This window comes from Bombina bombina, chromosome 2 (assembly GCF_027579735.1).
Source record: "Bombina bombina isolate aBomBom1 chromosome 2, aBomBom1.pri, whole genome shotgun sequence".
Lineage (NCBI taxonomy): Eukaryota > Metazoa > Chordata > Amphibia > Anura > Bombinatoridae > Bombina > Bombina bombina.
Window position 1 is genome coordinate 713,393,625 of NC_069500.1, and position 26,922 is coordinate 713,420,546.

At 37.8% G+C, this 26,922-nt stretch overlaps 1 protein-coding gene across 1 annotated transcript in view; it reads right to left on the reverse strand.

Annotated features, from left to right (window-relative positions):
• Positions 1-26,922, reverse strand: part of FRMPD1 (FERM and PDZ domain containing 1) — a 378,412-nt gene that overhangs the window by 289,580 nt on the left and 61,910 nt on the right. The window contains exon 7 of the mRNA XM_053702711.1: positions 12,743-12,868. Within this exon, the coding sequence (XP_053558686.1) occupies positions 12,743-12,868 (126 nt within the window). The remainder of the gene's footprint in view (positions 1-12,742; positions 12,869-26,922) is intronic.

Genomic DNA, 26,922 nt, shown 5'->3' on the forward strand with positions numbered 1-26,922 from the left:
AACTTTCCAATTTACTTCTATTATTTAATTTGCTTCTTTCTCTTGTTATCCTTTGCTGAAATGTTTATCTAGGAAAGTTCATGTGCAGCAGAGAACCTAGGTTCTAGCTGTTGATTGGTGGCTGCATATATAAACTGATTGTCATTGGCTCACCCATGTGTTCAGTTAGAAACCAGTAGTGCACGGCTGCTCCTTTAACAAATGAAACCAAGAGAATAAAACAGATTAGATAATAGAAGTAAATTAGAAAGTTGTTTAAAATTGTATTCTCTATCTGAATCATGAAAGAATTTTTTTGGGTTTCATGTCCCTTTAACTTCTCCACCACCTTTTAGGTGGCGAACTAAAATCATTCTGATTCGATCGGGATGATTGTCACCCCCTGCTAGCGTGGCCGCGTGTGTGCAGGGGGCGGCATTGCACAAGCATTTCACAAGAAATGCTTGTGCAATGTTAAATGTCAACAGCGTATGCTGTCAGCATTTAGCGATGTCGGGCGGCCATGATTCACTACAGTGATTCATGTCCACCCCGGCACTTGTTAAATTGACCCCTTTGAGTTGTTAATATCATTTTAAGCCTCAAGTTACAAAATGCCATTTTCCTCACTTACGGCTAGATTTAGAGTTTTGTCGGTAACGACCCGCGTAGCTAATGCTGGCTTTCCCCCCCCCCGCACCTTTTAAATACTGCTGGTATTTAGAGTTCAAAGAAGGGCTGCGTTAGGCTCCAAAAAGGGAGCGTATAGCATATTTACCACCATTGCAACTCTCAATACCAGCGGTGCTTACGGACGCGGCCAGCTTCAAAAACGTGCTCGTGCACGATTCCCCCATAGAAAACAATGGGGCAGTTTGAGCTGAAAAAAACCTAACACCTGCAAAAAAGCAGCGTTCAGCTCTTAACGCAGCCCCATAGTTTCCTATGGGGAAACAGTTTCTAAGTCTGCACCTAACACTCTAACATGTACCCCGAGTCTAAACACCCCTAACCTTACACTTATTAACCCCTAATCTGCCGCCCCCGCTATCGCTGACCCCCTACATATTTTTTTTAACCCCTAATCTGCCACTCCGTACACCGCCGCAACCTACATTATAGCCCTAATCTGCTGCCCCTAACACCGCCGACCCCAATATTATATTTATTAACCCCTAATCTGCCCCCCATAACGTTGCCGCCAGCTACCTACAATAATTAACCCCTAATCTGCCGACCGGACCTCACCGCTACTCTAATAAATGTTTTAACCCCTAAAGCTAAGTCTAACCCTAACACCCCCCTAAATTAAATGTAATTTAAATCTAACGAAATAAATTAACTCTTATTAAATAAATTATTCCTATTTAAAGCTAAATACTTACCTGTAAAATAAACCCTAATATAGCTACAATATAAATTATAATAATATTGTAGCTATTTTAGGATTAATATTTATTTTACAGGCAACTTTGTATTTATTTTAACCAGGTACAATAGCTATTAAATAGTTATTAACTATTTAATAGCTACCTAGTTAAAATAATTACAAAATTACCTGTAAAATAAATCCTAACCTAAGTTACAATTAAACCTAACACTACACTATCAATAAATTAATTCAATAAAATACCGACAATTATCTACAATTAAATCTTACACTACACTATCAATAAATTAATTAAATAAAATACCTACAATTATCTACAATTAAATCTTACACTACACTATCAATAAATTAATTAAATAAAATACCTACAAATAAATACAAATAAATAAACTAACTAAAGTACAAAAAATAAAAAAAGCTAAGTTACAAAAAATAAAAAAAATTAATTACAAACATAATAAAAATATTACAACAATTTTAAGCTAATTACACCTACTCTAAGCCCCCTAATAAAATAACAAAGCCCCCCAAAATAAAAAAATGCCCTACCCTATTCTAAAATTAAAATAGAAAAGCTCTTTTACCTTACCAGCCCTTAAAAGGGCCTTTTGCGGGGCATGCCCCAAAGAATTCAGCTCTTTTGCCTGTAAAAAAAAACATACAATACCCCCCCCCAACATTACAACCCACCACCCACATACCCCTAATCTAACCCAAACCCCCCTTAAATAAACCTAACACTAAGCCCCTGAAGATCTTCCTACCTTATCTTCACCACACCGGGTATCACCGATCCGTCCAGGCTCCGAAATCTTCATCTAAGCCCAAGCGGGGGCTGGAGATCCATCATCCGGCTGAAGTCTTCTATCAAGCGGCAAGAAGAAGTCCAGAACAGACTCCAAAGTCTTCATCCTATCCAGGCAGAAGAGGAGATCCGGACCGGCAACCATCTTCATCCAAGCGGCATCTTCTATCTTCATCCGATGATGAGCGGCTCCATCTTGAAGACCTCCGGCGCGGATCCATCCTCTTCTTCCGACGTCCTAAGTCCGAATGAAGGTTCCTTTAAATGACGTCATCCAAGATGGCGTCCCTCGAATTCCGATTGGCTGATAGCATTCTATCAGCCAATCGGAATTAAGGTAGGAAAAATCTGATTGGCTGATGGAATCAGCCAATCAGATTCAAGTTCAATCCGATTGGCTGATCCAATCAGCCAATCAGATTGAGCTTGCATTCTATTGGCTGATCGGAACAGCCAATAGAATGCGAGCTCAATCTGATTGGCTGATTCAATTAGAATTGTCAATTCAATTGTATTTCTTTTTCAGGTAAAAGAGCTGATTTCTTTGGGGCAATGCCCAGCAAAAAGCCATTTTAAGGGCTATTGATAGTTTAGTTTAGGCTAGGGTTTTGTTTTTAATTTGGAGGGGCTTTTATATTTTTATAGGGCTCTTAGATTAGGTGTAATTAGTTTAAATATCTTGTAATTTGTTTTTTATTTTCTGTAATTTAGTGTTTTGTTTTTTTGTAATTTAGCTAATTGTATTTAATTGTAGTGTTAGGTGTTAGTGTATCTTAGGTTAGGTTTTATTTTACAGGTAAATTTGTATTTATTTTAGCTAGGTAGTTATTAAATAGTTAATAACTATTTAGTAACTATTCTACCTAGTTAAAATAAATACAAACTTGCCTGTAAAATAAAAATAAACCCTAAGCTGGATAGAATGTAACTATTACTTATATTGTAGCTAGCTTAGGGTTTATTTTACAGGTAAGTATTTAGTTTTAAATAGGAATAATTTAGGTAATGATAGGAATTTTATTTAGATTTTTATTTTAATTATATTTAAGTTAGGGGGTGTTAGGGTTAGGGTTAGACTTAGGTTTAAAGGGTCACAATCCTTTAGAAAACTGTATCAACAGAAAAACACAGAATGATTTGTAGATAAATCATTTGAAACACTTTTTGAAAATACTGTAATTGATTCCATAATCAGTAATATGAGATTTTCAACATTGCTATAACATGAGCTGTAGGTACTCTATCCAATCCAGAAGATTTACTCATCACATATAACTTATTATTAGCTCCACCTTCTTAAAATTGGTATTAAACTGTTCTATGAACCTTTTATGTGTTTTACTGTTTGTGTTTCAAGATTTATAAAGGAAAAAGCAATCACATGCTATTAAGCTAAAAGTGGTATCTGACTGGTAAAATATTAAGAGTTAATCTCTCTTCCTGTTTAACATTAGTGCACGGCTTCATTAATTTTACATTATATGAACATTTTGCTGTATCATTAAGTCTTACTCTACTGAGGCACTTTTGAATCATTAAACTTTATTTTACACTTGTTCAGTATTTGAAAAAAATATTTGAGTTGTCCACTCTGTTATCATTTTTGTCTCTCAAATGTAAAAAAACTCTTACTTTTCCCTGAACACATTTCCTGCAACTAACACTACGCCTTCCTCATTGCAAAACTATGTTTAATTGTCTCATAAGCTTTCTTTTGAGTAGGGTTATCATTATCATCATATCAGTATACTTCATTGGAAATTTCGGTACAATAAAGATAATGTAACATAACTATCCATTGCAAAATATTATCAGCACTAATCTTTTTAGTTCTTCACTAGTAACCTGCCCCACCACTAAATGTACTTCATTCATTTTAAGTATCTGCTGTGTATCCATTAGCCCAAGCTCTATCCACTCAATTATATTTTAGTCCATTTCCAAGAAATGTAGTTAATGAGTTGGAATATTGTGTGATGTGTCAAATGATCACTTACAGCTCTAAAAGCTAGGTAAGGTACATTTACTGTTCTGCCAACTTCAAGAACAACTCAAATCTACCTGCAATGTTCCCAGTGTACAGTTCATGACCAGCTGTGCCCTCATGTGTAATGAACAACCTGAAAATGTGTATATTTGCTGTTGCACAGTAATACACATTTTGATTGTGGGCTTAAAGGAACTTTCCAGCCTAAATTAGAATCCACATGGACGTGGAGGCATTTCAGTTTTGCATAGAAGCATTTTTGTCATATACCTGTATTAGCAAAAATGCTTCTAATAAAAACTATAGCTGTTTCAAAAGTGTATTTAAGTATAAACTGTGCACCAGAATTTTAAACACAGCACTTGCTCAGAGAGTTTTAGGTACTTGTCTCATCAGGGCCGGCCTTAGTGTGTGGCGATGAGGGTGGCCGCCTTGGGCTCCGCACTTAGGGGGGCCCGCGGGTTCAAACAAACATTTATTTTTTATAAAAAAAATTACACTTTTTTTTTTGCAGCCATTTTTAAAATTTTTGGCCACAATTACTGAGGAGGCAGGAGCAGCTGAGCAGAAGCACAGGAGGAGGAGTGACAGTACATGGCACCCGGGCTCAGCTGTGAGTGGACGCACTTCTCTGGATCACTTTGCTGGCGGAAGCAGAAGAGAATGTTGGTGTATGAGCTTTATACCTGGGTGAGTTATAACCTGACTCAGTACTGCAACTTCTCCTCACTGGGCAACGGCTTCTTGTGTTACTGCACCTGAGCTTTGCAGCTTTTACTGAGCAAGAGCTGCCAGTGTGATGGGGCAGCATTTTATTGCAGGGAGCTGGGGGCAATTGAAGGGGACTGGGGCATCATTTTATTGCAGCAGGGGGATTCATTTTATTGCTGGGGGGCTGGGGACATAATCATATTTTTGTTGGGGGCACCATTTTATTGCAGGGGAGATGGGGCATAATTGTATTGCTGGGGGCATCATTTTATTTGCAGGGGGGCATCATTTTATTGCAGGGGCATTATATTATTACAGGGGGACTGGGCACCATTTTATTGCTGCAGGGGTGGGCTTTATTTTATTGTTGGGGGCAAAATTTATTGCAGTGGGGCTGGGGGCATAATTTATTGCAGTGGGGCTGGGGGCATAATTTTATTGCTGGGGGCATCATTTATTGCAGGGGGGCTTGGGGCATCATCTTTTTGTTGGGGGCATCATTTTATTGCAGGGGAGCTGGGGGCATCATTTTATTGTAGTAGGGCTGGGGGCATCATTTATTGCAGCAGTGGGACTGGGGCATAATTTTATTGCTGGGGGCATCATTTATTGCAGGTGGGTTTGGGGCATCATCTGTTTGTTGGGGGCATCATTTTATTGCAGGGGAGCTGGGGCATCATTTTATTGCAGGGGCTGGGGCATCATTTTATTGCTGGGGCATAATTTTTTGATGGGGCATCATTTTATTGCTGGGGGCATCATTTATTGCAGTGGGGTTGGGGTCTTCATTTTATTGCTGTGGGGCATAATTTATTGCAGGGGATCTGGGGGCATCATATTTTTGTTGGGGGCATCATTTTTTGCAGGGGGGCTAGGGGAATACATTTATTGCAGGGGAGCTGGGGCATAATTTTATTGCAGGGGAGCTGGAGCATCATTTTATTACAGGGGGACTGGGCATCATTTTATTGCTGGGGACATCATTTATTGCAGTGGAGCTGGGGGCATCATTTATTGCAGTGGGGCTAGGGCATCATTTTATTGCAGGGGGCTTGGGGCAACATATTTTTGTTGGGGGCATCATTTTATTGCAAGGGCTGGGGGCATCATTTTATTACAGGGTACTGGGCTTAATTTTATTGCAAGGGGCTTCATTTTATTGCTGGGGTTTTCATTTATTGCAGTGGGGATGGGGCATCATTTTATTACAGGGAACTGGGCTTCATTTTATTGCAAGGGTCTTCATTTTATTGCTGGGGGCATCATTTATTGCAGTGGGGATGGGGCATCGTTTTATTGCAGTGGGAATGGGGCATCATTTTATTGTAGAGGGACTGGGCATCATTTTATTGCAGGGGGGCTGGGGGTTTAATTTTATTGCTGGGGGCATCATTGCAGTGGGATTGGGGGAATCATTTATTGCAGGGGGGCTGGAGCATCATTTTTTGCAGGGGCATCCTTTTTTTTGCAGGGGGGCCGGGGGCTACAGGGGGGCTGGACTTCATTTTATTGCAGGGGGGCTTCATTTTATTGCAGGGGGCTGGGGGCAATTTAAGGGGTCTGGGGCATCATTTTATTGCAGGGGTTATTCATTTTATTGCTGGGGGGTTGGGGACATAATTTTATTGCTGGGGCATCATATTTTTGTTGGGGGCATCATTTTATTGCAGGGGGACTGGGCATCATTTTATTGCAGGGGGACTGGGCATCATTGAATTGCTGGGGGCATCATTTATTGCAGTGCGGCTGGGGGCATCATTGTATTGCTGGGGGCATCATTTATTGCAGTGCGGCTGGGGACATCATTTATTGCAGACTGTGGGGCTGGGGCATCATTTTATTGCAGTGGGGCTGTGGCATCATTTTATTGCAGTGGGGCTGGGGGCTTTATTTTATTGCTTGGGGATTTATTTTATTGCTGGGAACTTCATTTTATTGCTGGGGGCATCATTTATTTTATTGTGTGTGGGCTGTGTGTGTGGTGTGTGGGTTGTGTGTTGTGTGTATACACCTGTGTATGTCTCTGAGTGTGTGGATGTATGTGTATATAAGTATCTCTCTGTGTATTATATCTGTGTGTTTGTGTGGTACAGTGCATTGCCCCATTTTTTTAAAGTATTTTTTGTTCTGGGTAGAGGCCCCGCGCTGTCAATCTGCCTAGGGACCTGCACTTGCTAGGGCCGGCCCTGGAGTCTCTGTAATATTCTTGTTATCATAAGAAAAACACATAAAAATAAGGCCCAGTTCAACTCAACTGTTCCTAATTGTCAGCATAATTCTTCATTATATACATAAACAGTTGTTCCAATAGTACAAATTGTATATTTCATTATATACAATGTTATAGTGCTCCACATTAGTGGATTTATGGTTTTTTTATATATATAAAATGTTGTGCATTACCTTAAATGATTTTTCTTCTATTTTTTTCCATTTTAAAAGTTGGGGGGGGCAGAGATTGGGCGGGGTTGGGGGCAGAGAGTGGGCGGGTTTGGGGTGGAGATTGTGCGGTGTGAGGGGCAGGGAGAAAGGGGGCCCCATTTTGTGATCCTGCCTTGGGCCCCGCAATGGCTAGGGCCGGCCCTGTGTATTATCTGGTAATAACTCAATTTGTTAATTTCTGACTTGATATAAGCTCCCATGAAACTCTGAGCATCTGCAATATTTAAAATGCTGGTGCACTGAGAATATCTTGCTATGCTTCACGTGCATGTGCAGAGAAAAATGTTAAAACAGTGATAATTTTTACTAGAAGCATTTTTTGCCAGTACATGTATATTGCAAATGTTTCTATTCAAAGATGTAATTCATCTTTGTGCATTTACATTTTAACCGGAATGTCCCTTTAATTGGTCCATAGGGCCTCACTATTGTTTCGTTTATATACATTTAGTTAGGCACTAAGGATAACTTGGGCCTCCATCTCCCCTTTTTCTCTCTTTACTCCATTTTCTCTTTCATATATTATGTAGTGATATTCTTTATGGTATGCAAATTTATACCTTCCTAGTGCATTTATGTGAGCTGTTACTATAAAGTTGCCTCAATGAATAAAATAGAAATTCTATGCAAATAGGCACAATAGACTCTCTACTCAAATAGGCACAATAGACTCTCTACTCAAATAGGCACAATAGACTCTCTACTCAAATAGGCGAATAGACTCTCTACTCAAATAGGCACTATAGACTCTACTCAAATAGGCACAATAAACTCTCTACTCAAATAGGCACAATAAACTCTCTACTCAAATAGGCATAATAGACTCTCTACTCAAATAGGCACAATAAACTCTCTACTCAAATAGGCACAATAAACTCTCTACTCAAATAGGCACAATAAACTCTCTACTCAAATAGGCACAATAGACTCTCTACTCAAATAGACACTGCTGTTTTGCTCTCAACATTCTAATTGCAATTAAATAAAATATGTATTTATCACAGATAACCCTAAAGGATACTGTTTGTAAGGTTTTGGTAGTAAAGAAGTGGAAGCCATTTGAAGCAGGATTCAAAGGTAACTGCTAATTGAGTGCACAGCTATTGAATTACAATCCACATCTGTACGGGCCAAGCTATTTGGGTTCTCTGCTACAAATCCATAAAAGACATATACAAGCCATATGGACAAATATTGTAACTCCATATGTACTGTGCTGAAACGAGGGGTAGAGGCAGGCGGAGTGCTCAACATATCAGCAACCTGAAACAGAATGAAGTGTAAAAGCTGCTGATCTCTTGCAGGAAAACTCCCCCCTCCTGCCTGATCTAGTTGTAAAGCTGACTCAAGAGTCCATTGATGACTCTCACATGAGGTTTAGGATTATATTTTAAACCCAATGTTGCCAGAGAAAGTAGCAGAGCCTAGAAATATGTTACAGACCATTTGTCAAATATAGATTAAAAGGACAAGAAACTCTACATTTTTTTTCATGATTTTGATAGAAGATACAATTTTAAACAACTTTCCAATAATTCTATTATTAAACATGCTTCATTCTCTTGGTATCCTTTGTTGAAGGAGCACAGATGCTCTACTGGGAGCTAGCTGAACACACCAGGTAATAAAAAAAAACAAGCCAATAATAACAGGTATATGTGTGCAGCCACCAATCAACAGCTAACTCCCATTAGTGTATTGCAGCTCCTGAGCCTACCTAGGTATGCTTTTCAACAAACGATACCAAGAGAGCAAAACAAATTAGAAAATAGAACTAAATTGTATACTCTATCTAAATCATGAAAATTTCATTTTGACTTTACTTTCCCTTTAATACAATAAGCCAATAATGTACATTATTTAATACTAGTCCTAAAGCCTGTGTACACGGGCCATTTTTTTGCAGTACAGCGGTCCCACCCCTTGCTCTCTCTCTATCCCCTTTCTCTTTTGCTCTCTTTCTCCCCTCTCTTTTGCTCTCTCTTTCTCCCCTCTCTTTTGCTCTCTCTCCCCCCCCTCTCTTTTACTCTCTCTCTCCCCCCTTTCTTTTGCTCTCCTTCTCCCCCCCTTTTTTCTCTCTCCCCCCTCTCTTTTGCTTTCTCTCTTCCCTCTCTCTTTTGCTCTCTCTCTTACCCCTCTCTTTTTCTCTCTCTCTCCCCCCTCTCTTTTGCTCTCTCTCCCCCTCTCTTTTGCTCTCTCTCCCCCTCTTTTGCTGTCTGTCTCCCTCTCTTTTGCTCTCTCTCTCTCTCCCCCTCTTTTGCTGTCTCTCTCTTTTGCTCTCTCTCTTCCCCCTCTCGTTTGCTCTCTCTCCTCTCGTTTGCTCTCTCTCCTCTCATTTGCTCTCTCTCCTCTCTTTTGCTGTCTCTCTCCCTCTCTTTTGCTCTCTCTCCCCCTCTCTTTTGCGCTCTCTCCCCCTCTCTTTTGTGCTCTCTCCCCCTCTCTTTTGTGCTCTCTCCCCCTCTCTTTTATGCTCTCTCCCCGCCAGGGGCGTATTTAGGTTTTGTGCTGCCCTAGGCACTCAAAATTCTGCTAATTTTTTTAATGTATTCAATTCTCCATGCTGATTAAGGGCTATATTACAAGTGGAGCGCTAAATTATCGCGCTCCAGCAAACAGGCAAATTTGCTTGTTTACGGGAGTGCGATAATTAACCAGCCATTAAAGGTGGCTATTGCTACCTCAAGCTCACGGTAGCAATCAGCGCTCTGAAAATTAACAAGAGATTCGATCTCTGGTTAGTTTTCTAAAAGTGCCCCAAATGCCCTCAAAATAGGCAGTTTTGGGGCTTAAAAGTTGGTGGGAGTGGGGTGTTAGAATTAAAACGGCCTTTACATTGAGGTCTATGGGAACTGTGTGTTCCCAGTAAATATATGTATATAATCATATACATATATATTTATAAATGCTGCCCATCGCTGCGCGGCTTACTCCCTTCACTGCTCGAGATTCTGATATTGTCTCTGCCGGCATCAGAACGAGGTTCTCATTGGAGCCTATGGAAACACACTCTTGTGATCGCAATGCTTCTGTGCGAGGTCGCATTCGCATTGCACCAAACTTGTAATACCAGCACACATTAGCGTGCGCTGGTATTACAAAGTGGAGTGTAAATATCGCTTTCTGGCCCTTAGTGTTCAATCTGCTGGGTTACTTGGAAGCTCAATTTAACATCATTTAATCATTAATATTTTTACTTCAAAAATGTATATTTTTCCAGTTTGAAATGTGAAGAGCATTTGTACTGTATGTGAAAGATGTTATAACAACTAATACTGTTTAAAGCGACACTCAAGTCAAAATAAACTTTTATGATTCAGAAAGAGAATGCAGTTTTAAAACACTTTCCAATTTACTTCCATTATGAAATTTTGAGCAGTCTTTCTATATTTACACTTTCTGGGGAACAAGATCCTACTGAGCATGTGCACAAGCTCACAGGGTATACCTATACTAGTCTGTGATTGGCTGATGTCTCTCACATGATACAGGGGGCCGGAAAAATGGGAGAAAAAAATAAAATGTGTCTTGAAAAAAATTCGGAGTAGGTGTTAAATCATTGTCTTTTTATTATGCACTTGATAATTATGCAATTCTACTGCATTGAGTGGTCCTTTAAGGGACAGTCTAGTCCAAAATAAACTTTTATGATTCAGATAGAGAATGTAATTTTAAACAATTTTCCAATTTACTTTTATTACCAATTTTGCTTTGTTCACTTTGTATTCTTAGTTGAAAGCTAAACCTAGGAGGTTCATATGCTAATTTCTAAGCACTTGAAGGCCGCCTCTTCTCTCAGGGCATTTTGACAGTTTTTCACCACTAGAGGGTGTTAGTTCATGTGTGTCACATAGATAACACTGTGCTCACACATGTGGCGTTCCAGTGAGACAGCTCTGATTGGCTAAAATGGATGTCTGTCAAAAGAACTGAAATAAGGGGGCAGTTTGCAGAGGCTTAGATACAAGGTAATCACAAAGGTAAAAAGTTTATTATATAACTGTATTGGTTATGCAAAACTAGGGAATGGGTAATAAAGGGATTATCTATCTTTTTAAACAATACAAATTCTGGTGTAGACTGTCCCTTTAGTGACTACAGGTGCACTTTTTATTTCTTAACAGTAGAGGGAGCTGTCCCATTACAGATCAAAACTAGAAAACCAAATCTCTGAATAGAACAGTGCAGACTATAAAGTGTGTTATTAGAATTTTGGATTAAAGGCGCATAAACACCTTGATATTTGTGTATTCTTATAATAAATGAACAACCAGCCAAGCATTACAACTTTTGGAATTCATTAACACCTTGTTTGCTTTAACTTTTTTTCAATTGCCAATATGGATTGTTACTGGAGTAGACTAGATTTGCAGACTGGTTTTGCAGTTCATTATCTGATGACCCATGCTGAGGCCACATAGGCACAGACATGTAGCAGGATGAGGCTTGTTAAATCTACAGTACGCACTTCTCAGTCTTTTAAAACATACAGATTTTCAGAGTAAAATTACAGGAAAATGAGCAAAATAAATTATGGAAGTCTATTGCAAGTTTTTTGTTGTTTCTTTCCATAAACATTTTATATTACAATCAATGTAATCTTAAGAGTTAAAGCAAAACAAAAATACGTCTTGCTAGGTGAGGCATAGTGCTATCTATGTTGTGTGTATGTTTTAGAAAAATGACCTTTTTATGATACAAATCCTCACTTATTATTGCAGCATCCCAAATTCTCAAAAGTGGTAAAAGCCAAACATTTTCCATGCTGTCTCTTTTTACGTGTCCAGAGCTCTTCTCATTATAATTAAAGGGTAACTGGTGAGGGATGGGTTATAAAATAGAATAGCCAGAAAAAGCAATCGAGAATGATGACTCCCACCACCAATACCACCCTCCACACTAGGTAGTGTAGTGTTGTGGAAACCTTTGTTAGACCATATTTGAAGGTCCAGAACCACCCCTGTTGCAGAAGACAGACTTTTAACCTTAGCAGTAGAAGCTTCTGCCACCCCTTACAGTATCCCTGGCTCTGGTGCATATCCTGATACATGGGACCATACAAAACAAGGAATCTATTCAGATCTTGCTATTCTTTAGTGGAAACTCTTCATTTAATAACATAGTGGTACTAGTTAGTAGCCATAGACCACAGAAACTGGTAACAGATACAAACTATTTGGTATTGTGTTTGCTCAGGATGGTCCTGCATATCAGTTGTATTTATACTGTAGATAGGTAGAAGGAAGTCTATAAAGTACTTAATGATTATAAGCATGGAGCAGGGGAGGAGAAGGAGGAAAGAAGGTGGGAGAAAGGAGGAGAAGGGAAAGAAGAAGGTAGATGAGAGAGCAAAAGAGAAGCATGCATGGTAGAAAGTATAAGAGAGACCATAGGGAGGGGGTTGCTGCTTCATATGGAGCACACATCTCACCTTCTCAATAAGCTCATCGTCATGCAGCAGGTAAAGCTTTGAGATGTTGTACTGCTCTTCCAAAGCCAGCGCAAAGTGCTCAATTATATTGATAGAAAGCTTCTCCTTCAGAGTCAAGACAATATCCTGAAATGTCAAAGCATAAAGAGAAACACTGAAACATGAACACTAGCTACAAAATAGTCTTTGGGGTCAATTTATTAAAGTCTGGCGGACACGATACGCTGTAGCGTATCATGTCCGCCAGACATCGCTGAATGCGGAGAGCATACGCTGTCTGTATTCAGCATTGCACAAGCAGTTCTAGTGAACTGCTTGTGCAATACCGCCCCCTGCAGATTCACGGCCAATTGGCCGCTAGCAGGGGGTGTCAATCAGCCCGATCGTATAGGATCGGGCGGATTGCTATATGCAGCCTCAGAGGTGGCGTATGAGTTATGAAGCAGCGGACCACTGCTTCTTAACTCCTGTTTCCCGCGAGCCTAAAGGCTTGTGCGGAAACAAGGTGAATTGGCCCAATTCGGCCAATAATAAATTGACCCCTTTGTGTGAAATGTACAGGAACTGATGAAGACTTTATGTAGCAGAGGGTAGTCTAAGGCAGCAAGTAACAGTTTGACAGCTGTATGTTATGATTATGCTGTATATTCATTTAAGTATGGTTGCTGGTTATGCTTTTAAACAAACAAATAGTCAAACTTCTTTTGGATTCAGACTGGTACATAGATGTTTTAATTTCAGTTATTCAATATCTAATTATATTTTACATGTATGTATATGGGAGTTGTAGGATAGAAAGGTCAAAATTGAAATGTGCATAGGTAAGTTTAAGCTTTAAAGAGAAACATTTTATATTTTCATTAGCAAAAAATCTTCCATTAAAAGGTATTACCGTTTTTTTTCCATATGCTGTGAGTGCCCTGTGTCCCAGTACTCAAAACAACCTTTTTGGCGCAACACATGTCACCCACAGGTGTCTAAACCCTGGTGCTCTAGTCACTACATAGCATATGTTCGGATACTACTGAAACTACCGTAATTGCTTTTAAAAGAAACATTTTTGCTAAGGGAAGTATATTGCAAAACTGCTTCTATTTACAGCCATTGTTCATGGAGTTTAACAGTCACTTATAGGTTTTGTTTGCAGATTGTGTGATTTTAAAATTGTGCTTGTTAGAAAATCTATATAGGGAAGCAGCGAATATTTATAACGTCAGACATAAAACTACAATTACTGTGTAAATAACCAAATATGAAGTATTAACCTATTTGGCTGATCTAAAGTGTTTTCGAATTCTGTTTTGTGTTTCTCAAGTGCACAAAAATGTTATCAGGTGTTAAGCATAACCTTACCCCCATTTTCATTTAGCATTTAGCAGCTAGGTAGTTTTAAGAAACTACTAAGCATCTCGTGCTGATAATCAACTCCAACCTGATGATATAAAAGACTTGTTTTATGCATGTCACTTTCACCTACGATTGACTATATACTGCAATAGACATGCCAGTATAGTTTATAAAATAAAGCTATTTAATCAATGCCAGTCTCATATTATTATTATTGTTTATTTATAAAACATTTTATATGGCGCTATACAAAAGTACATACAATCATGAGGGTACAATACAATAAAAACTTGAGCAGTTGTAGATGCACTTTTATACAAAGGGAGCTACAGTTAGAGAAAGGCTGTTCATACGTCCCGTTTTGAAAGGGACAGTACCGTTATTTTATGTTTCTTCCCCCATTCCGTCATTTTTTAAATAATGTACATTTTGTCCCGTTTTTGAGTTAATCCGATTGCCAGCAGAGCCAGTCTAATTTTTTAGCACACACCACACACACCACTACTAAAAAAAATGTAAGTTCCCGCCGGAGGGGAGGGCAGTTTGCTTTTCACTGCAGAGTTGGGGTTGGGTGGCCGTGCCCACATGAGCCACACCGTGTTTATGCCGCCCGCGCTCAAAATTTGGGGCATGATGGAAAGTGACAGGTCAGTCGAGAGCTGTCAGACTGAGCTGAGGAGAGAGACTTCGAGACAAGGTCACGAGAGGGAAGATATTTAGAACTACTAGCTAGCGGCCAAGCAAGATCTTCTAGGGGTAAGGAGTCGGACTAGATCTGTCATCGATCTAAAGATCATCTGCCTCTGCCATCATCAATTCTGAGCATCAGAAAGATAATTCAATAGATCAACTTCTGCAAGAGATGTGCACTCTAAGAGCCTGACCTGTGTGCCTGTCAATCAATTTAACATTCTAAAATTATGCTGCTGCAGTGCAACAGGATGCTAATTATGTTGTACAGTTATCATTATCAATGAGGTAACTATTTCCACATTGTTCTCAGTTCTTCCATGCAACATTTTTGGGCAACTCACTTTTACCCTGCCTTTACCAAAAATCAGTTAGTAATTTGGGGGAATTTGCCTTGACATCATAGAGCATAATTTGGAAACATTGAGTTAGCTAAAGGGCATGTGATTAAAAAATATACACATTCCCAATTTAGATCATGGGGACATTGTGAAAACACTGGGGATTGGTATTTAGACATAATGGGGAAAACACCCTTTTTTAAAGCATGTTTGTGTTTTGCAAATGTAAAATTGCATGATAAATTTAAATACTTTATGATAGTGGAGATAGTGAGACCAATAACAGAAGAATACTTGTTGGCTCAATAGTTTATATTCATGTCATAAAAGTTAACTTTTGTTAAAATCATACTTTTTTTCCAATGAATAAAGAATATTAACCCCGTCCCGCTTTTGACATCTCAATGTCCCGTTTTTGTCTCAAGGAAATATGGTCAGCCTAGTTAGAGAGGCTCTTACAATCTAAAGGAAGTACATGGGGAGGTTGAGAGACGGGGAAACATAAATAGTAGAGATGTCTTAAAGTGAGTTGCATGAGTCCTGGAAGATGTTTTTAAGTAATACTTGAATTTTATGAGAGTAAAGTGTGACTGAGCAAGGCAAGGAGTTCCATATGATAGGTGCAGTTCTAGAAAGTCTTGCAGACCAGAGTGTGAGGAAGCAATGAGAGATGAGCAGAGAAGTAGGTCTTGGCGGAGTGGGGGGGGGGGGGGTTGGGGAGTATTTGCAGACAAGGGCAGAGATATAGGAGGGTGAAGTGTTGGTGAGGGCTTTGCATGTTAGGCTCAGGATTTTGAAGCCAATGGAGGTGTTGGCAAAGAGGTCCAGCAGATATGGAGTGATGCTTAAGGAAAATAAGCCTGTCAGAGGCATTCGTGATGGATTGTAGTGGGGACAGGCAATAGCTTGGGAGACCAGATAACACAGAATTGCAATAGTCAATGCGGGAAATGATAATGAAGTGGATACAAATCTTAGTTAGGTCTTGAGTGAGGAAGTGACATATGTTAGAGATGTTTTTAAGGTAGAAGCAGCAGACTTAGCAAAGGACTTAATGTGGGGAGCAAAAGAAAGTTCTGAGTCAAGTGTGACCCCAAGGCACCGGGCCTGGGGGTAGAGGTGATTAAAAAGAGTTGTCAGCAGTAAGTGAGATTTGGAAAACAGGGAGGTTGGTAGAGGGAAGAAAAAGCCATCCAGGATGGGATATTAGCTAGGCAGTTGGTGACACGAGTCAGCAGGGAAGAGGAAATGTCAGGTGCAGAAAAGTAGATTTGGGTGTCATCAGCATAGAGATGATACTGAAACCCACAGGACTTGATTAATGAGCCTAGAGATGAAGTATAGACTGATAAAAGAAGGGGAACTAGGACTGAGCCTTGAGGTACCCAAACATAGATGGAAAGAGGGGAGGAGGAGGAGCCAGAGAAGGAAAGGCTGAATGGCATGGTTATAAAGGTAAGAAGAAAGCCACAGTAGAGCTGTGTCATGAATACTCAAGTATTGAAGGGTCATGAGCAGTAGTGGATGGTCAACAGTGTCAAAGGCTACAGAGAGGTTTAAAAAAAAATAGTAATGACCTTAAGACTTGGCAATAAGCAGGTAATTTGACACATTGGTAAAGGCAGTTTTGGTAGCGTGTTGGAACCAAAGCCAGATTGCAAAGGGTCAAGAAGATGGTAAGATAATAGAAAGTGTGATAAGTGTTTATAAATTATACGCTCAGGAAGTTTAGAGGCAAGGGGAAGAAGAAAGATTGGACGATAGTTGCAAGGGGATGCTGGTAGTGAAGGAGTTTTAAGGATAGGTGTAATTAATTATGTATGATACCGATATAGTAAGAAGAACTTACTAACTAAAGAATACACATTTTAGCACTCTAGGCTGTGTTGATATGATTCATACAGTGTATAATTCACCCTTTTATTTTGTAAGAGGAATATTACTAGTGGACAACATAAATAAAATGTAACTTTTATTAACTTTATTAAAATAGGATTGAAATTAAAACCACTCTTAAGTTGACTTCAGTAGTTCAACAACTCTCACATAAAGATATTGGGTACTTCTCTTCTTGCCATTACAAAACTTATAGAGATATAAATTTGGTTAAGATGAGTGATTTGTAAATCTCTGGGTTATTGTAATCCGATTAAAGAATCACCCACTCAAGGCTCTTCTAATCTTCCTTATTCAGAGCTTATATACTAATAAATATGTGGTTGGTGTGTTGATTAATCTAGAGACATGGTCCTGTTAGTAATTATACTGGCTATATCAAAGTATCCCTGAGAATCACACTGGCAAATATTCATATAAATTAGAGTAGGTTAATCCTTGGAATTTAAAGGTTAATCTGACTAAATACTGTTGGATTCCAGATGTTTATTTGTGTCTAATGTTTACAGATTAACTATTGATTTTCCAATGTTGAAAATACAAAGGATTATACACAAAACATTAATTGTGTCTTTGGTTTACACACGTTGTGAAGATCTAATGTGTTGGAAGTATTAGAATACTTACTAGGTATCTTAACATCAGTTTGTCTCTATAGATTGTATCTTTGAAGTTATATCCATTTTTTGGAGTAATGATACATTTGGGAGTTTGGGTGGTAGGTATGTATTCAATTGTATCAGAGTTTTGTTATCAATACTTAGTTATAATAATAATAATATCAACTTGGTATATCTCCTATACGTTGGGGTTTATAGTATTTATAGTCAAATGGTTAGTGGGTAAATAATTGTGAATTACAAAGCATACAATTGCACCAGCTAAATTTTGGCACTTCAAGTCACAATTAATCTTTATACAATACCACGTTGGATTGCAGACGATTATTCATAATATTGTTGGTCAATTGACTTTAAATATCTATGAGATTACAAACTTGCTTGTTGTAGTTTGTAAAATACAGTGTGTTTGCGTTTCAATAGGAGTGCAAGTTAATTTAACCTTAAGTTGCAATCAGCAGTATAACCTCAGTGTTTGCTTCTTGTTATACTCTATTAAAGCTGGTAATATAACTGTGATTGGTGCAACTTCTCTTAGTATTTAACCATGTATCAATAGTTATATGCTTAAGTAGCGCTTTTACGTAGCATAACAGCCTGTAACTTCTGACATCAGTTATGTGCTTTAATAGTAACTTTTCGCACCGTGACAGGCTGAAACAAAATTATATTATTGAGAGTACTTCTCTTTATTCAGCGCTGTTCGGTTGCTTTTCCAGTTAGTACCTGAAGAATAAGGAATGTATGTAACCACCCTTATAATTACTCCACAATGGTCGTATAATTCCCTGTGGCTAGCAGGCAACCTGCATGTCTTAGCATATTAAACGCTGTAAATAGTGACACAAAGGAGGCTTAGAAAAGAACAAAGTAGAACCCATTAATCAGATAGTTGACTACAGTAAAATGAAGTCAGCTTAAGGCTGCTAAAACACAGGAGCTCCTAGGACTCCTCACCATTTCCCTAACTCTCCTGACATGTTTCGCCGTGAACCGGCTTTTTCAAAGGACCTTTGAAAAAGCCGGTTCATGGCGAAACATGTCAGGAGAGTTAGGGTTTTGTTAGGCTTTTTTATTTTTTGTAATGGTAGGTTTTTTTTATTTTTTGTGATTTTAGTGTTTTTTTATTTTTTTGTAATGTTAGGTTTTAGTGTAAGGCAGGTTAGGATTTATTTCATAGGCAAGTTTGTAATTATTGTAGCTAGGTAGTTAGTAAATAGTTAATAACTATTTACTAACTAGTCTACCTAGTTAAAATAAATACAAACTTACCTGTGAAATAAAAATAAAACCTAAGCTATCTACAATATAACTATTAGTAACATTGTAGCTAGCTTAGGTTTTATTTCACAGGTAAGTAAGTATTTCGTTTTAGATAGGTATTATTTAGTTAATAATTGTAAATTTAATTTAGATCTATTTTAATTATGTTAGGGTTAGGGGTAGGTGTAGGGGTTAATAGTTTAATTTAGGTTATTGCGATGTGGGGCGCTGGCAGTTTAGGGGTTAATAGGTTTATTTAGTTAATTGTAATTTTAGTTTAGCTATATTTTAATTATGTTAAAGTTAGGGGGTGTTAGGGTTAGGGTTACGTTAGGGTTAGCGTTACGTTAGGGTTAGGTTTAGTGGTAATAGTTTAATTTAGGTTGTTGCGATGTGGGGGGCTGGTGGTTTAGAGGTTAATAGTTTTATTTAGTGGTAGTGATGTGGGAGGCCAGAGCTTTAGGGCTTAATAACTTAATTTAGTTGCAGCGCTGTTGGGGAGCGGCGGAAAAGGTGTTTATAGCTTTAATATAGTGGCGGCCATATCAGGAGAGGCAGATTAGGGGTTAATAGTTTTATTTAGGTGGTGCAATATCGGGAGCGGCAGATTAGGGGTTAATAACATTATGTAGATGGCGGCGATGTCAGGGGCAGCAGATTAGGGGTGTTTAGACTCGGGGTTTATGTCAGGGTGTTAGGTTTAAACGTTACTTTTATTTTCCCCATAGACACCAATGGGGCAGCGTTACAGAGCTTTTGTTTCCGCGATCGCAGGTGTTAGGCTTTTTTTTCTTTTTTTCTTTACTTTCCCTATAGAGCTCAAAACTCGTAATCTAGGTGATTGTGTTTATGCCCGAGGAGTTATTTAAGAGTTAGCACAACACAGTACTAAATGCAAGTCAATAGATAATAAATAAAAAGTCATGTGATCAGGAGGCTGTCAGAAGATTCTTACAGTTGTGCTCATAAGTTTACATACCCTGGCAGAATTTATGATTTCTTGGCCATTTTTCAGAGAATATGAACGATAACACAAAAACTTTTCTTTCACTCATGGTTAGTGTTTGGCTGAAGCCATTTATTATCAATCAACTGTGTTTACTCTTTTTAAATCATAATGACATTACAAACTACCCAAATGACCCTGATCAAAAGTTTACATACCCTGGTGATTTTGGCCTGATACATGCACACAAGTTGACACAAAGGGGTTTGAATGGCTATTAAAGGTAACCATCCTCACCTGTGATCTGTTTGCTTGTAATTAGTGTGTGTGTATAAAAGGTCAATGAGTTTCTGGACTCCTGACAGACCCTTGCATCTTTCATTCAGTGCTGCACTGACATTTCTGGATTCTGAGTCATTGTTAAAGGATCTGCTGGAAAAGGTAGTTGAACTGTATAAAACAGGAAAGGGATATAAAAATATATCCAAGGAATTGAGAATGTCAATCATCAGTGTTCAAACTCTAATCAAGAAGAGAAAAATGAGGGGTTCTGTTAAAACCAAACCACAGTCAGGTAGACCAACTAAAATTTCAGCCACAACTGCCAGGAAAATTGTTCGGGATGCAAAGAAAAACCCACAAATAGCTTCAGGTGAAATACAGGACTCTCTGAAAACATGTGGTGTGGCTGTTTCAAGATGCACAATAAGGAGGCACTTGATGGGCTGCATGGTTGAGTCGCCAGAAGAAAGCCATTACTATGCGAATGCCACAAAGTATCCCGCTTACAATATGCCAAACAGCACAGAGACAAGCCTCAAACCTTCTGGCACAAAGTCATTTGGAGTGATGAGACCAAAATTGAGCTTTTTGGCCACAACCATAAACGCTACATTTGGAGAGGAGTCAACAAGGCCTATGATGAAAAGTATGATGAAACATGGTTGTGAATCACTGATGTTTTGGGGATGTGTGAGCTACAAAGGCACAGGAAATTCAGTCAGAATTGATGGCAAGATGAATGCAGTATGTTATCAGAAAAATACTGGAGGAAAATTTGCATTCATCAGCCCGGAAGCTGAGCATGGAACGTACTGGACATTCCAACATGACAATGATCCTAAACACAAGGCCAAGACGACCTATCATTGGCTACAGCAGAATAAAGTTAAGGTTCTGGAGTGGCCATCTCAGTCTCCTGACCTCAATATCATTGAGCCACTCTGGGGAGATCTCAAACGTGTAGTTAATGCAAGACAGCCCAAGAATTTACAGGAACTGGAGGCTTATTGCCAGGTAGAATGGGCAACTTTACTATCTGAGAAGATAAAGAGCCTCATCCACAAATACCGCAAAAGACTTCAAGCTGTCATTGATGTTAAAGGGGGCAATCCACAGTATTAAGAACTGGGGTATGTAAACTTTTGATCAGAGTATTTTGAAAAGTTTCTGTTGTCATTATGATTTAAAAAGAATAAACACAGTTAATTGATAATAAATGGCTTCAGTCAAACACTAACCATGAGTGAAAGAAAATTTTTTGTGTTATCATTCATATTCTCTGAAAAATTGCCAAGAAATCATAAATTCTGCCAGGGTATGTAAACTTATGAGCACAAATGTAGATACAAGGTAATCACAGAGGTAAAAAGTGTATTAATATAACAGTGTTGGTTATGCAAAACTGGGGAATGGGTAATACAGGGATTATCTATCTTTTAAAACAATAAAAATTATGTTGTAGACTGTCCCTTTAAAGTAACCCTAAAAGCATATAGGGCCCGATTATCTAAAGTTCTGCACAGAGGTGAGATGATTTAAGAAGTCTCGTCGGTAAGGTGCGGCCCCTAAAAAAAATTAGAAACATACATTTTATCTTCAGACATGTTTATGTCACATTGTAGTATTCTTTATGTGTAACAGACACTCTTACCTAACAATATACATTTTTTTTATTTCATGTTTTTCAAACCTGTTAGTCTCCTTTTAACATTAAATTAATTCATCTCAGTGTTGTCATGTATGTTGCTCTGGGTTTAGTTCAAAGAACATAAAACTGATATTGTATTAAGAAAAGGAAGGAAGTAAAAATATAGATAAAGGGGAATCAGTGGATGTGATATACTTAGATTTTGCAAAGGCGTTTGATACAGTGCCACATGAGAGATTAATGCACAAAATTAAGGGAATGGGAATAGCTGAAAATGTTAGCTCATGGATAAATAACTGGAGAAAAGACAGGGAGCAACGAGTAGTAGTAAATGGATCATACTCAGATTGGACAAAAGTAATCAGTGGAGTCCCCCAGGGATCAGTACTGGACCCTGTTCTTTTTAATATTTTTATTAATGACTTGGAGCAAGGATTAAATAGCAATATCATTATTTTTGCAGATTATACAAAGTTGTGTAACATCATCATGTCAGTGCAGGATGAACTTGCTTTACTAGAGAATCATAACAATTAGAAGAGCAGGTAAATGGAAAATGAGATTTAATACTGGAAAATGTAAGGTTCTACATTATGGATGTAAAAATATGGCACAAGACTTAGCCAAACAGAGGAGGAAATGGATTTGGGAGTAGTAATAGATAACAAGCTAAAGATGGGTGCACAATGCAGGGCAGTGGCTTCTAAGACTAATAAGATACTAGCATGTATTAAAAGAGGCATTGATGAAAGGGAAGAAAGAATAATTCTGTCACTGTATAAATCCCTGGTAAGATCTCATCTTGAGTATCTGGTGCTATTATCATCCAATATGGTGGTGTGTGCAGGTGGTTATTTCAGTGTGTTTTACCCATGTGCAAAACCAATGTTTCATTCAAAATCTTTTGGGGTACTTATTAATACATCAAAAAGTTTTGTCAAGGGTTTATTAAGTCCATTTTTGCTGTTAAATTCAATAAGTGAACCCATTTAATGTATTGTTAAGATTTTATCATTTGGCTTGCAAACAGAAAACAGGACTGTTGCATGTTAAGTATAAGACTGTTTTTCGCAAAACAGATTATGAAAAAAGTGCTTCCAATAAACAATAAAAATGCCTGATTGTGATCCCATTGCCATCAAAAATGAATCATCTGCAGCCTTAAACAGTTGACATGCTAATAATTGTGAAATGATTTATCATCAACCCCAACATTAGCTAAATGTACCCCATGAGATAAAGAGTTTGTGCATGAAATAGTGCAATTAGAAAATGCTTTGGCACATTGGATCTTTTTATTATTTATCATTCATATTCCCTTAAACCCAGGAATTTGAATAACTTTATTTAACTGAATGTTGTAGTCTTCCAGTTCCATGTTTTGTATTTTTTATAATATGGAATAAGCAAATGATGTTATGGCTAATACAGTATAAATGGACAATTTTTATAAATGTTTTCCTTCTCACAGTTGCATATGAGATAAAGGGGAATGTATTATGTTGAGTAACATATCCCTTTAAATAAAAAAAGGACGTCTAGTTTGCTAACATTCTTTACAGTGCTGTTAAATGTATGTTCAAATGAATCCTTTATATAAAACAATACCATCTCCATGCAACACAATCACCACACAAGTTCAGTGTTACCAAAAATTGTATAACACCTAGCGCCTGTTGTGGGAAGACCCTTGGCTAAGATAAATTGACCCCTAGTGGTCAGTACAATTACAATATTACAAAGTGACTATCAAAGCGCCAACAAAAATGAGGCAGGGTCTATGACTCTAATATTAGATTAAAAATTAAATTTATTAAAATACATGTATAATCAATTGACATCAAATAACAAAAACAATATAAAAACAATATAAAAGCAATGTACCAAAGGTTAATGGTTTAACCCTGGTGGTTCTTTTTCAAGAACTATACTTGTTCCAAAGGTTAATGGCTTTAACCCTGGTAGTTCTTTTTCAAGACCTATACTTGTTATACGGATACCGTCTATTCGGTTGTGAGTAGCATTGATTCACAGATAATTTATAACAATTTGACAATTTTAAAATTTTTAGATTTTACAATTTTAAAATTTTGACAATTTTTCCCTCATGGATCCATGTTAACAGTCTAAAATATTGAGATTGTTCGTGGTTGACCAATTTGGTTTAATAGTGTCCTGAGTTTACAACTGATAGTGTTATTATTACTCGGATGTTTTCTTTATCAGATATTGCTCACATCAGAGGCTCAAAACAGTAGTTTGAACTCCCTAGTATCCTGGGACTTTTCCAGTGTATCTGCAATTGAGGTTCTCACTCAGATCTTATGCTATGCAAGTTGATTAGTGTAAATGTGCGTTTTCACGCTTGTATTGTTTTAGTGAAATACCACAATTACGTGATGAACTTTCACTTCAGGGTTGCAGATAATAAGAACTGAGTAGAGTGGGCCTGTTTGGTGCAAAATTGTTTGTTGATAGTGTCGGTACCTATCCGAGTAAATATTAATACACAATTTATGTGAATTTTACCTAGTGCATAAACCTTAGTGATAAAACAAATACCTTAAAATACCCTAAAATACAAATGCTGTGACGAATGTAAAAAGCATTGTGATGGTGCTTTAAACAAAATTCCAATTTAAATATGTGTTTCAACCATTAAACAAACAATAATAAACAATCAAAAATGAACAAATTAATAACGTAAAACTGGTGCTCCGGTCCTAACAAATATTCGTGTGTTACAGATATTCGGTTCACGGAATATTAAAACAACTTAACAGTGTCTATATAAATAGGTTTCTGTTTATATAAATAGGTTTCTGTTCGTGATGTAAGTGAAATGAAGTGAATGTTATAACGTCTAAACAACTCCTCTCGAAAATCTTCTAAAAAGTATATGTCCAAAGTATTTTCAGTGGATGATTAAATTCCCTGATGGATATATATTCCCAGGGCCAGTGGATGGACTATAATCCTATTCAGTGTGAGTGTCAGTCTTCAGTGTGTTTACGATCATTAGCAGATCTCTCCCTGCTGTAGTGGGCAATTCTGTGCAAAACGGTCCTTCTGTAAAAACAGAAATAACAATAGTGCAGACTGCCAAATGTGAATATAAAGATTGAAAATGCTCTTACCAGCCAACGCGTTTCGGTCGTTCCTCGACCTTTTTCAAGACTGGTTTATGTTCGTTAACTGAGATAGCTTTATACTACTTTTGCTGTGACCTTTTCGCGGTCCCGGAAGTGAAAGTTCTAGCTCGTCTATTCTATAATTTATTTTTCTCGTATTTAGCCGGTCTTTTTCTTTTCTACTTTATTCCATAGTTTTCCAGTTTGTATATTCTGAAACCGGTGTTTAGTTTACTAACATACATCTCGTATGTTCTAATTCAAATTTGCCGGTTTTTCGTTGTTCCTATTGGTCAGTGAGAATTCTTTTTCCTTTACTTGATTGGCTAGTCGTAGGGGTGTGAGACAGAAAATTTACCGATATTCCATCGTTACTATTGGTCAGATAAACAGTGTTGACTAATGTTAATGTTAGTTTCCTTTACATGATTGGCTAATCTTGGGGGTGTGAGACATAGAATTTGCCGATTTTCCATCGCTGCTATTGGTCAGATAAACAGTGTGAGGCATAGAATTTGCCGATTTTCCATGGTTGCTGTTTGTTAGATAAACAGTGTTTCCCTTATATAATTGGCTAATGTTAGGGGTGTGTGGTTTTTAATCGTGATACATCTCCCTTGTTAGCAGTGATTAATCTGTCACCCTCTTAGAAATGAGAATACTTCACTCTTTCTTTTTGTTTATATGGGGTGCCCTAACTTGTAGATATACCTATGTTTTTTCTTGTGTTTGTAAATGATTATTCGCAGAGCCTCTGCCAATAATCATTTACAAACACAAGAAAAAACATAGGTATATCTACAAGTTAGGGCACCCCATCTAAACAAAAAGAAAGAGTGAAGTATTCTCATTTCTAAGAGGGTGACAGATTAATCACTGCTAACAAGGGAGATGTATCACGATTAAAAACCACACACCCCTAACATTAGCCAATTATATAAGGGAAACACTGTTTATCTAACAAACAGCAACGATGGAAAATCGGCAAATTCTATGCCTCACACTGTTTATCTGACCAATAGCAGCGATGGAAAATCGGCAAATTCTATGTCTCACACCCCCAAGATTAGCCAATCATGTAAAGGAAACTAACATTAACATTAGCCAACACTGTTTATCTGACCAATAGTAACGATGGAATATCGGTAAATTTTCTGTCTCACACCCCTACGACTAGCCAATCAAGTAAAGGAAAAAGAATTCTCACTGACCAATAGGAACAACGAAAAACCGGCAAATTTGAATTAGAACATACGAGATGTATGTTAGTAAACTAAACACCGGTTTCAGAATATACAAACTGGAAAACTATGGAATAAAGTAGAAAAGAAAAAGACCGGCTAAATACGAGAAAAATAAATTATAGAATAGACGAGCTAGAACATTCACTTCCGGGACCGCGAAAAGGTCACAGCAAAAGTAGTATAAAGCTATCTCAGTTAACAAACATAAACCAGTCTTGAAAAAGGTCGAGGAACGACCGAAACGCGTTGGCTGGTAAGAGCATTTTCAATCTTTATATTCACATTTGGCAGTCTGCACTATTGTTATTTCTGTTTTTACAGAAGGACCGTTTTGCACAGAATTGCCCACTACAGCAGGGAGAGATCTGCTAATGATCGTAAACACACTGAAGACTGACACTCACACTGAATAGGATTATAGTCCATCCACTGGCCCTGGGAATATATATCCATCAGGGAATTTAATCATCCACTGAAAATACTTTGGACATATACTTTTTAGAAGATTTTCGAGAGGAGTTGTTTAGACGTTATAACATTCACTTCATTTCACTTACATCACGAACAGAAACCTATTTATATAAACAGAAACCTATTTATATAGACACTGTTAAGTTGTTTTAATATTCCGTGAACCGAATATCTGTAACACACGAATATTTGTTAGGACCGGAGCACCAGTTTTACGTTATTAATTTGTTCATTTTTGTTTATTATTGTTTGTTTAATGGTTGAAACACATATTTGAATTGGAATTTTGTTTAAAGCACCA